The 10624-nt window shown below is 54.4% G+C and overlaps 3 protein-coding genes across 4 annotated transcripts in view; 2 read left to right on the forward strand and 1 right to left on the reverse strand.

Annotated features, from left to right (window-relative positions):
- The first annotated feature begins 722 nt into the window (after positions 1-722).
- On the forward strand, positions 723-3722 carry TMEM262 (transmembrane protein 262). Its single transcript, XM_026650345.2, has 3 exons — positions 723-1301; positions 1741-1840; positions 2266-3722. The coding sequence occupies exons 1-3, from the start codon at positions 1068-1070 to the stop codon at positions 2340-2342; spliced, it is 411 nt and encodes a 136-aa protein (XP_026506130.1). The 5' UTR covers positions 723-1067; the 3' UTR covers positions 2343-3722.
- Positions 3723-3728: 6 nt separating this feature from the next.
- ZFPL1 (zinc finger protein like 1) lies at positions 3729-10261 on the reverse strand. Of its 2 annotated transcripts, none has more exons than XM_024193578.2 (8): positions 10197-10261; positions 9709-9819; positions 8930-9041; positions 8267-8460; positions 7900-7975; positions 6206-6391; positions 5702-5834; positions 3729-5465 (listed from the first exon to the last, which is right to left on the reverse strand). In XM_024193578.2, the coding sequence occupies exons 2-8, from the start codon at positions 9808-9810 to the stop codon at positions 5276-5278; spliced, it is 993 nt and encodes a 330-aa protein (XP_024049346.1). In that variant the 5' UTR covers positions 9811-9819; positions 10197-10261; the 3' UTR covers positions 3729-5275. The 2 variants fall into 2 exon arrangements, with proteins under 2 accessions (XP_024049346.1, XP_024049344.1); XM_024193576.2 differs by having other exon boundaries at positions 6206-6394.
- A 104-nt stretch (positions 10262-10365) lies between these two features.
- The window catches only part of CDCA5 (cell division cycle associated 5), a 16077-nt gene continuing 15818 nt past the window's right edge, over positions 10366-10624 (forward strand). Inside the window, exon 1 of the mRNA XM_024193579.2 lies at positions 10366-10497. Within this exon, the coding sequence (XP_024049347.1) occupies positions 10428-10497 (70 nt within the window). The 5' untranslated portion in view covers positions 10366-10427. The remainder of the gene's footprint in view (positions 10498-10624) is intronic.

The following is a 10624-nucleotide window of genomic DNA, read 5'->3' on the forward strand; positions in this document are numbered from 1 at the left end:
ACGATGATGAGGTCATTTCCGGGATCAGTGAAGTTTTGTTGAGAACATTCATCCCCAATGGCGGTGAGGTCACTTCCGGAATCGGAAGCGTTCTCTTGATTCAGCAAAGATCCCCTGTACCGACGCGTCGCCAGTGGGAAGCAGCGACGCGCTGCTTGGCAGACAATAGCCTCTAGCTCTACAATAAGCCTTTGGCGGCCGGGGGAGGGCAACTGTGACCACGATAAGAAGGTGACATTTTGAAGGTGGCATTGCAACTGAATGATATCTTGTAATGAGCCAATGACATCACAGGCGCTGCGTGGTTCCCTGAGCCTGTGGCAGTGCCCTATCATGCTGTGATGTCACCATGTTAGCATATGACATCCAGTTCCATGCACATATGAATTAATCAGACATCTACACAGCATTTCCCAGACTATTTTATGATGTCAGCACACAGGCGTGATTTTATGACATATCCTGGTCCTTATTTTACCACATGACACCTTCAAACTGGTTTATGACATCATGCTGTTACCGTAGAATTTCTCAATTATTACAATCTGTTAGTCTAGTTAATCTGTGCATCCATCCATAAATCTAACTATCCCCAGGCACACTCATCATCTAATCTATCCATCCATCCCTTTCCACACCCATCTAATGCATCCAACCCATCTACCAGTCCGTGCCCTCACATACCATCTAATCTGTCCAGACATCCATCCATCCATCCATCCCATCCCCATCTAATATTCCCATACATGCTCATTTATCCATCTATAATCTATCATGCATGGGGACAATCTAATTTGTTTATTGCTGTGATATCTCAAGTTGGGGTAAGAGTTCATAATGATTCCCCATCCTGTATCCTCTTTTCCCCTCTCCCAGTGTCCCTCCACGCAACCTTCTGCAATCCCTTCTCTAGCCCCTATGGATGTTCTGCAAACCCTTCTAGAACTCTCAGTTCTTTATGACCTCAGCAAGGATTCCAAACCACTCCTAGCCTGCAGTGAGGTCACGCCATCACTACAAACAGCCTCCAGCCTGCCTCCTGGAGCTAATTACCCCCTCCCAGCACCATGGTCAGCATCAAAGTTACCAAGCAGATGGTCCCTACACCTAGCATGGGATGGGGAGGTATGAGCTGGAAGGACCCCTTTGTCACCGTCACTTTCCCCAGTAAAGTAATCTTCACCAGTGCCTCCCTCCTGCTGCTGCTGGTTCACATGGGTATCTTCGGAGGAGACCTCTACCACTTCACTGTGACCCAGAAGTTCGATCTCATGAGCTTTCATGGCACCACAGTACTACTGGTAAGGGGAGTCCCCTTGCTCCTTGTGTCTTGCAGCTTGGCCTAGAGGTTAAGGCACTAGTCAGGTACTTTGGACACCTGCTTTCTACTCCAATCTCTGCCACAGACTCTGTGACCTCAGGCAAGTCACCTCATCTCTGAAGTGGAGATAACCCATCCCTACGGGACAGGGATCTACGGGCTCTGGCCACTGTCAGACCTTAGGTTCAATCCAGGTTGGCCATTTCTATACCCCTTATACATTTGAATACTGAGGGATGCCTATAGTATGAGGGCTGTGAGGAGGGCAGTATTAGGACTCTTGGGTTCTATTCTCATCTCTGGGCAGGAGTAGTAAGACATTTAGGAGGGGAGTGGGGTCTAACAGGTTAGCACCGGGGAGTGACAGATCAAGGAAGGGTCCTGACCATCTCCCTGACCATTTGCATTGGTCTCTGCAGGTATCCCATGTGATGAGCTTTTACTGGGCCTTGCTTGGAACATTTTACACTTTGGAGGCCAACGACAAGGTTCTCAGGGGGTTTGCCCTGACCTCGCTGGGTAAGTAACTCCAGCCAGATGCCTGAACTGATGGGTGTTCACAGCAAGGGCAACAGGGGAAACTCAGATGAGTCTAACCAGTTTAAGTGGTTTGGGGGGAGGAGCAGGAGTCAGGATTACTGGGTTCTATCCTCAACTCTAGCTGAGAAGTGTGCTCCAGTGGGAGCACCTTCCAAAGCCAGTTTGCATGGGGTATGGCAGCTGGGATTTAGGCTCCCCAGCTCAGGAGATTTCTGAGCATGACTCAGAACCACACAGGGGCACAGCCGGGGGACCCGTGTGCGTGAGGGCAAATGTGTGGACACTCAGTTATTCTGGACACTCCAGCTGTTTAGCTGCCCCTCTGGTCCAGTCGCAAAGGGAAACTGTGAACCCCATTCCCATCCCCATCCCCTTGACCAGGGCTCTGGCTCTATCCCTTCTAGTGATGAACTTCGCCCTCTTCGTGGGCCGCTTCTGCCTGGACTACCTGACTATCGAATACAGGGAGGAGTTTTACTGAGCCCCAGCCTGGCCTTGTCCAAAGCAGCCCTGGAGAGAGATGCACACGCAGCATTCATCCCCAGATCTGTCGGACTTGGGAAGCGGGGAGGGAAGGAGGCAGTAACACACTGCTCCGGCTGTAGCCAAAATCAAGTTTAATAACAATACAGGATATTGCTGTAGTGTTAGAGACGGTGTCATTCATTAGTCATGTCACCTTCCTGGGAGGTGGGAGCAAGGCAGTCATTACAGCCAGGATCTTTCCCCCAATACGCCCAATGGGCATTCAACAACTCAGGTGGCCAACCCTCAGTGGGAGCATTTGATGGCTACAGGGCTCATCCGTTCCATAGCAGTGGCCCATCACAACCCCTACCCCAACACCCTAACCATAGGGTCATGCTAACGGACATGGGCCCGATCCAACCCTCTGGCTCATGGTGGAACCAACACAAGGGAGGGGAAGAGGTTCAGATTCCAGCCCCTTCATCCCCCACCACAAATAGCTCCCACCCATTGGGGAAGCCTACAGGACTTATGTTCATAGCTCTCCTTTCCACTGGCAGTGGCTTGTGAGGAAGGTGCTATTTTTCCTCTACTGCCTTCCAGCCTAAGTCCCATGTCACCTCCCCTACCCCAGGGCTAGCAAAGCAGAAAAGGGTGGGAGCTTGGGAGGTTGCAAAACAGCAGATCTGGACTAAGGCCCAGTCAAAGAGCTGGACACAGGAAAGCAGTGGGATTGGAGGCAATGGTCAGTTTTTGGGCAGGGGGCGTGGTGTGTGCTCTCTTTGGTCACTGCAGCCGCCCCATGCATTTCAAACCCTACAGGAAGAACTGTCTCCTATCAACCATTTCAATAAATAGAAGGAAAACAACTGTATTCAAAGCATGAAACCCCATCCCCACCAGAACTCTGAAAATCCACAAGCCAGGAAGTCTCTTCCCCTCCCACCCCCCATCTTTAAGCTCCAGTGCTGACCAGCATGTCCCATCCCCTCCCTAAACTCCAGAACAGGTCAATACTTCACACACACGTACGCCCCTTTCCAGTAGGGGACAGCCCAAAGCACCCATGGCGACAGCTCTGTACAGAGATGGAGGGACCAACTTTGGAATTACACCTCCCACCCGCCCCCATGGGATGCAGGGGGACACCAACCCCACTCCATTCTCGTTAGTAAAATAATCACACACAAGAGGCCCAGCCAACTCCTTCCCTTTCCCCTGGTATTCTGAGATGGGAAGCGAAGGCTCTGCTCAACGGAGCTGATGTTGGAGGAGGGGGTTAACGATATCTCATCCCTGCAAATAATGCTGGACATAGAGGGGTGGATCTCAGTATTTGCCCATCGAATTCTGGCAAAGTTAAGGCCCAGGTAGTTACTGATGTTAAAAATTAGAATAGTAAGTTATACCTCCCCCGCCCCCCCAATATAGCTCAGTAGGAGGGAGGGCAAATGAGGATGCGACAAGGGGCTGGTTACTGTCATTTGGTTTGAGCTGCATTTGCAAAACTAAAACGTGTGTGTGTGTGGCAGGGAGAGGGTTGGGATCCAGTGTCCGTTCCATTTGAACCCCCAAAGGATGTGTGGGAGCAGAGGGATAATGGAAGATTCTGTACCACTCCCATTCCCAGCAAAGCAGAAGGGCAGTTTTATGTGTGGTCTGTGGGTGGGGCTGCAATCCTGCCCCATCCCCAGGCAGGAAAGGAGGTTTCTGTTGGAACAGGCCTCCCTCAAAAGTCCCAGCAGCTGGCTGTGTCAAACAGATCCGCTGTCTCCCATCTAGTTGAGACCAGGAAAATAATTACATCTCCCTCCTCGGGGCAAAGGGGTTTTGGGGACAAGGGTCAATAAAGCACAAGGTGGCTTAACGTAGCAGATGGGCTTAGAATCAGAGAGCTCTGAAGTGTTTTGAGGCTACAGGAATTGGTCCATCAAATATGGGATGGGTTTTACAAGGCACCTCTGAGGAAGCAGAGGCTGCCCAGGATTAGAGAATGGGAAAGGGGAACAAAAGAGCCCTGAACCCTTTCAAACACCTGCATTCAGACAATTGTGTTCTCACCCACTGAGACATACTGGGTTGGCAAGTTCCAAGTGATGGACAGTTGAGAGGCTCCTAGGGGAAGGGCATTCAAGCCCAGGGTTTAAGGAGCCAGATACCAGTTTCAGGGGGGCACGGCTGTAATGCCATGGAGTTCACGCTTCCAAGGTGTGGGACGTTTGCCCTTCAGTGCTGCTACCACCCAGCTTTTCTGCAGGCAGGAATGGAAATGCCCAATTTCCCTGCACACACACCACCAGCAGCATTGCTAGTTACAGAGTGGAGAAACTGAGGCATGGGGCTGGGAAGTGACTCACCTGAGACTGAACAACAGGGTCAGCAGCAGTGGGAACAGAACTCAGGAACCCTGGCTCCCCATCTCCCTGCTCGGACCAATAAATCCTTGTGGGCTGGCAACGGAACCCAGGAGTCCAGGCTTCCATTCCTGTGCTGCCTCTCACTTGCCCGTCCTTGGACACACTCGCACTAGCAGCACAAGCCCTCCCCGATCACCAGACACTTTCCTCTTGCCTGGCCCATTCCAAAGCTGAACAGCTACAGTGGAAAGGATTCTCAGCTGGAGCACTTTGCGACCAGAGGGCTCATTCCAGCCCATCTCGGGGGCCCCAATCCACAGCTGTACAAGCCTCCCCTTTCCTCCCAATCCTGCTCTGCCCACCCCACCTAGAGATTTATTTAAGTCTCATTTTTAAAAGAGGCCAAAGTCACTTCACACCCCCCCTCATCAGTTTCATGTTTTGACTCTCAGCTGAGCTGACCCAGCAGTGTCCTGGCTGGGGGCTTCCCCTTGTACTCCCCCCAGAGCCCCACTTGCAGCTGCCAGTCCCCAGCATCCCTGCCTTGGCAGGCCATTCTTGGTGCCCAGGGAGGAGCCACCAGCTCAGTTCATTCCTGGCCCACCCGGATGTGGGGGTTGAACATGGGGTCCAGGTTGGGGTCATTGTCGGCCGAGGCCCGGCCCAGCTTTGACATGATGATGATCAGGGTTAGGAAGCCGATGCCGCCAATCAGGAGGATGATGACAAACCGCTGCATCAGGGATCTTGGCTGCCGCTTCTTGGACCCAGAGCGATTCCTGCCAGGGGGACTTGTTATTAGCATGACAGTAGCAGTGCCCAGAGGCCCAAAGCAAGATCAGGGGCACATCTGGGCATGTGCATCATTAGCACTATTATGGTAGCGCCTAGAGACCGCAAATAAGATTGGGGGCACATTAGCAGTATTATGGTAATACCTACAGGCTCCAACCGAGATTGCGGCCCTATCATGCATGTGCACTGGTTTCCTCCCACCCCACCACCGACCACTTACTTCAGAAGCTGCGCGAACCAACTGAGCGTTGGCCGCCGGCGGTACTTGTCCTCATCACAGTCGATTTGGGTGCCGGATGCCCTGCTGCCGCCCCCACCCTCCCGGGTGTCGTAGACCTTCCGTGGTGTAGAGGCTGCTGGGGAGATGGGGAGTGTAGGAGCTTAGCAGAGAGCCATTGGCACCAGGAAAGGAGGTGGGGGGGGGTACAGGCACTCCCCTAGCCCTATTGTCCCCCCTTCCACCACAGCTAGGCAATCCATACACCAGTTCTTCCCCAGCCCTGTTGGCTGTGGTTGATCCAGAATCCTTTGGCCCTGGGTTATCTTGACCTCTAAGTGGGCTCCTGATCCATACAGGAGTGAATGGAAACAGCCTAAGGGACATGACACACACAACTGCTACCCCACTCAGAAGGTAGCCACTGGGTCCTCACTTCTTAGGGGCTGTGTCCCACTGACTCGTAATCCCCCCACCGTCGCAGGGGAGGACAACTACGCTGCTAACCTGCATTGATGGTGATGGTCTCGTTGCTAGCATTCCCCATGTCGATGACTGAATGCTCCTCCTTCACGCCCCCATTGTTCACGCCCTGCTGCTGCTGTGGGGAAGACAGGCCGGGCGGAGCACTGTAGGAATAGGCCGACAGGGCACTTTGCTGGATGGTCTCCTCTGAGTTGGGGCCTGCAGTTGCTGCCAAGAAAGGAGGGAACAAAGTGAATCCTGTGTGGAATGGGGCAGCCTAAGACAGCTGGCTTCCATCTACAAAGCCAGGACAGCAAACTGTGACCCACTTGCTCCATGGATCTCTGTGTCAGGGACCTAACTAGAACTGATGCCCTTGAACTGAAAGGTCTCATATCCCATTCCTTGATCCCTGAAAGCCTGCCAGTCTTCCCCTCCCATCACTTTAGAAGAGACAGCAGATGAAATTGGACCCCTTGGTCTCATCCCAGGCAGCAGGAAGGTGGGGACTCTGGGCTAGACATGCCCATTGTTCTCAGCCAATGTGGAAGGAGGGGATAGCAGACTAGGTGGGCCCAGTGGTGAGCTGGAGCTGGTTTGCGCGAACCGGTTGTTAAATTTAGAAGCCGGTTTAGAACCAGTTGTTTAAGGGGTGGGCAATTGGGAGAGGGAGGTTTTTCTGTTGTTACACCGGCCCATGGGCCACATCCAGCCCGCGGGACTGTCCTGTCCGGCCCGCCTGAGCTCCCGGATGGGGAGGCTCCCCCAACCCCTCCCCCTTCTCGCAGAGCCTCAGTGTGCCGCGCCGCCAGTGCCCTCGACCACTCCTGGGCAGCTCTGCAGCTCCTGCCGCTTTGAGCGGCATGGTAAGGGGTGGGGCTGCGAGCTCCAGCGGGCCGCGCAGCATCCATACACGCTGCCCAGAGCAGCATGGTAAGGGGGCCGGGCTGGGGCTGGGAGGAGGGGTTGGATAAGGGGCAGGGAGCGGTTGGAGAGGGTGGAGGTTCTGGGGGGGCAGTCAGGGGACGGGGGGGTGGGGTTGGGTAGGCGTGGGAGTTCCGGGGATCTGTCGGGGTGGTGGTGGATGGGGGGTCGGGGCAATTGGGGACAGGGAGCGGGGCGAGCTGGGTAGGGGGTGGAGTCTGGGGGGGGCAGTTAGGGTAGGGGGTCTCGGGAGGGGGTAGTCAGGGGACAAGGAGCAGGGGGGGTTGATGGGTTGCGGGTTCTGAGGGGGGCAGTCGGGGGCAGGACATGGGTGGGGGTCGGATGGGGGGGAGACAGGCTGTTTTGGGAGGCACAGCCTTCCCTACCCGGCCCCCGATACAATTTTGCAACCCCGATGTCCAGGGCCGGCTTTAGGAAGTGTGGGTCCCGATTCGAACAGTTTTGACGGGGCCCCGGCAGCGATGACTAAAAAAAAAAAAAACACGTGGGGCTTGTACTCACCAGGCGGCGCTCCGAGTCTTTGGCGGCACTTTGGCAGCGGGTCTTTCACTCGCTCCGGGTCTTTGGTGGCACTGAAGGACATGCTGCCGAAGACCCGGAGCGAGTGAAGGACCCGCCGCCGAAGACCCGGTAGAGAACTGGTTGTTAAGATTTTGGCAGCTCATCACTGGGTGGGGCTCTAGATCTGATCCCCAGTGTGGTGACAGTGGGGGAGGTGGATACGGGGCTAGATAGGCCCTGTGCAGGCATCAGTGGAGCCATTCCTATACCCATAACCCGGCAGCACTCACCAGAGAAGCTAGACCAGTCAGTGTAATCTGTGGTATCAGGCGACTCTGTCTCTTGTATGGTATCAGCCTCATCAATCTGAGGAGAACAGAAAAGAACTGCGTCAGACCTTAGACACCAAAGCAAACTCTGCCCCATCAACTCAGCCAACCCCAGATAGTGGTTGCTGCTCAAGCCGGAAGCTAGATCAAAGCTGGTGTTCCCTCTGCCCCATCCCCCAAGAGGGGAAAGGCCCCATACTCTGTTCCCCATCCCCGGCTGGTGCATTAACAGCAGTATCCGTCCAGCTTGGCTGTCCTGGCTCCCATCTTGAAAACCCCCAGAGAGGAGCCCCACAACAAGAGGAGAGTCTCATGTGTAGTCTCTTACCAGTGGCAGCCCAAGCCCGGCCCGAGCCCAGTTCACAGTCGACAGTTTCTCTCGTAACACTGAGGCCACCGGACTGACCAGGTTGGCTGGGGGGAAGATCGGACCCTTGCAGCTGGGACACTGGTAGCCAGCTGGGGCCGTGTTCTTTGGGAGCTGGTTTGCCATCTCATTGAGACATGACCAGTGAAACAGATCTGCAAAGGTGAAGAGCATGGAATGTCTTTAAGTGAAGGGTCTAGATCAGTTTACTCCCCTAGTCAGATCTACTTCACAAACATCTCCCCTTCCATTAGTCCCCAGGGCAGCAAGGCTGCTGGAAAGTAAGCAGGAGACCATTCTGCCACAGACATTGTATTCATCCACTCAGTTCTCATAATTGTAGGGGCTTTATTCCCACTTTCAGAGGCCAGCTGGTTCTTATGTGGGGCAAAGGGGTGGGGGAATCTCTGTCTAGAGAGATAGTCGGTCTGATGAAGAAGCTACAAAGACAGAATAAACAGGGTGCCATTTTGGCAATCACTTTTCTGACCCAAGTTTTAATTTGCCTTTTTTTTTTTTTTTTTAAAATCAGGCTTTGGCGGCCAGGTCTGTCACTTGCTAATGAAAAGAAAACCAAGCAAAGCTCTTGAAATGCCCCCAAAGCCATGGCTAAAAGTACCTCACCATAACACACAAGCCGGGCAGTATCTTTGGTGGACAGGAGGGTGTTGCAAAGACGACAGTTGGGGTTGTAATCACTGTCCTGAAGCCACTGGAGATAGGACTGAACAATGCACTGGAAGATACAGGAAGTTAGTGAGAGAAAGCCCATGGCATGGGTGAGGTAGGGTTGCAACTGGAGGGGCAGCACAAGAAAAGACTTTACATTTTAAGGCCTAAGGGGACCATTACATTAGTCAAGTCTGAACTCCTGCCTAGTACAAATCACAGAATCTCCAGTGATTCCTGGATCAAGCCCATAACCTGTGTCTGAGCTGGAGTATCTCTTGTAGAAAGATGTCCACTTATGACTTAAAAACTGCAACGGACAGAGAATTCATCACATCCCTAGCATTTGTAGATAGAAATGTCCAATGAGGTCCATGCTAGCAGGCCCCTGGACAGAATTGTGTAAGGATCAGAGGAAATATGAGGAAGGTGTCCATTGCTGGATATTAACAGGATGCACCGTCACGATGCAGGATAGGGGAAGACTGATAACCAAGAACTGAGGTTGGGACAGGGGAGGAGGTTGTTGAGCAAAGAGGACTTTCAATTGCTTACAACCCTGGATCAAATATGAACCAGTATCCAAGAGGGGAAAGCCCCATATCCCATTCCTCACCTTCCTGAGCCAGCCAGTCCCCCCTCACTGGGGCCAGATTAGAACTGATGCCCTAGAGACTCCCATTCCCCTGAGATGCCATTGCTCAGCAGCCAGACTGGGGCTGGAGTCCAGTTACCTTGGAATGGTTTGCGACGAGGCAGCTCTCACAGACATTCACCCGGTGCTCAAAACAGAAAAGGTTGGTGACTTTCCTTTTGGGGCATTTACACAGCCCCATGGTGCTTCACTGATAACACAGCAGGAGAGAAAGCATACTGAGCAAAATCAAAGCCCAGATCAACCCCACTCCCCTCCCAATGCTGGAACAGAACCCAGGAGTCCTGGCTCCCAATCCCCCTCTGCTCTAACCCACTAGACCCCACTCCCCTCTTGGCTCCAGGGAGGAACCCAGGAGTCCTGGCTCCCAGTCCTGTCCTGTCCCCCCCAACCACTAGACACCACTCCCCTCCCCAGTGCCAGGGATAGAACCCAGAAGTCCTGGCTCCCAGCCCCCAGGGCTCTAACCACTAGTCCCCACTCCCCTCCCCAGTGCCAGGGAGGGCACCCAGGAGTCCTGGCGCCCAGCCCCGCTTTGCCCCTCCATAGGGTCCCCCTGACACTCACAGGCTCCTATTGAGGCTGAGTCCGCTGTTGCCACGTCTCTTCCGGGTAGGATGCAGTTTGATGACGTTCGACCTGAGCAAGTCCCCGCAACCCGGCGCTCTCAGGGAAAGTTCCGGTTCGAAGCCTCGCGAGAAGTAGCGGCAGCGTCACTTCCATTGTAGCGGCGGGTGATTCGAACGGGGCTTGGCGGCGGGTTCCAGCCCGCTTGGCGCGGAGCGGACAGGCCCACGGATGGCGGGCGGGGGCCAGAGGCGGACCCGGTCTGCGGGCGCGGCCCCAGCGGGGAGCAGAGCCCGGCGGGGTGAGTGCGGCCCGGGGCTGTCCGTGGGGTGCTGGTGCGGGGGGCTGTGCTGTGGGCGGGTCTCTGCGGGGCACGCTGCGGGGTGGGGGCTCTGCGGGGCACTGGGCACGCGGGGGGTGCGCTGAGG

Source organism: Terrapene carolina, unplaced genomic scaffold (assembly GCF_002925995.2).
Source record: "Terrapene carolina triunguis isolate 2854851 unplaced genomic scaffold, T_m_triunguis-2.0 Scaffold89, whole genome shotgun sequence".
Taxonomy (NCBI): Eukaryota; Metazoa; Chordata; order Testudines; family Emydidae; genus Terrapene; species Terrapene triunguis.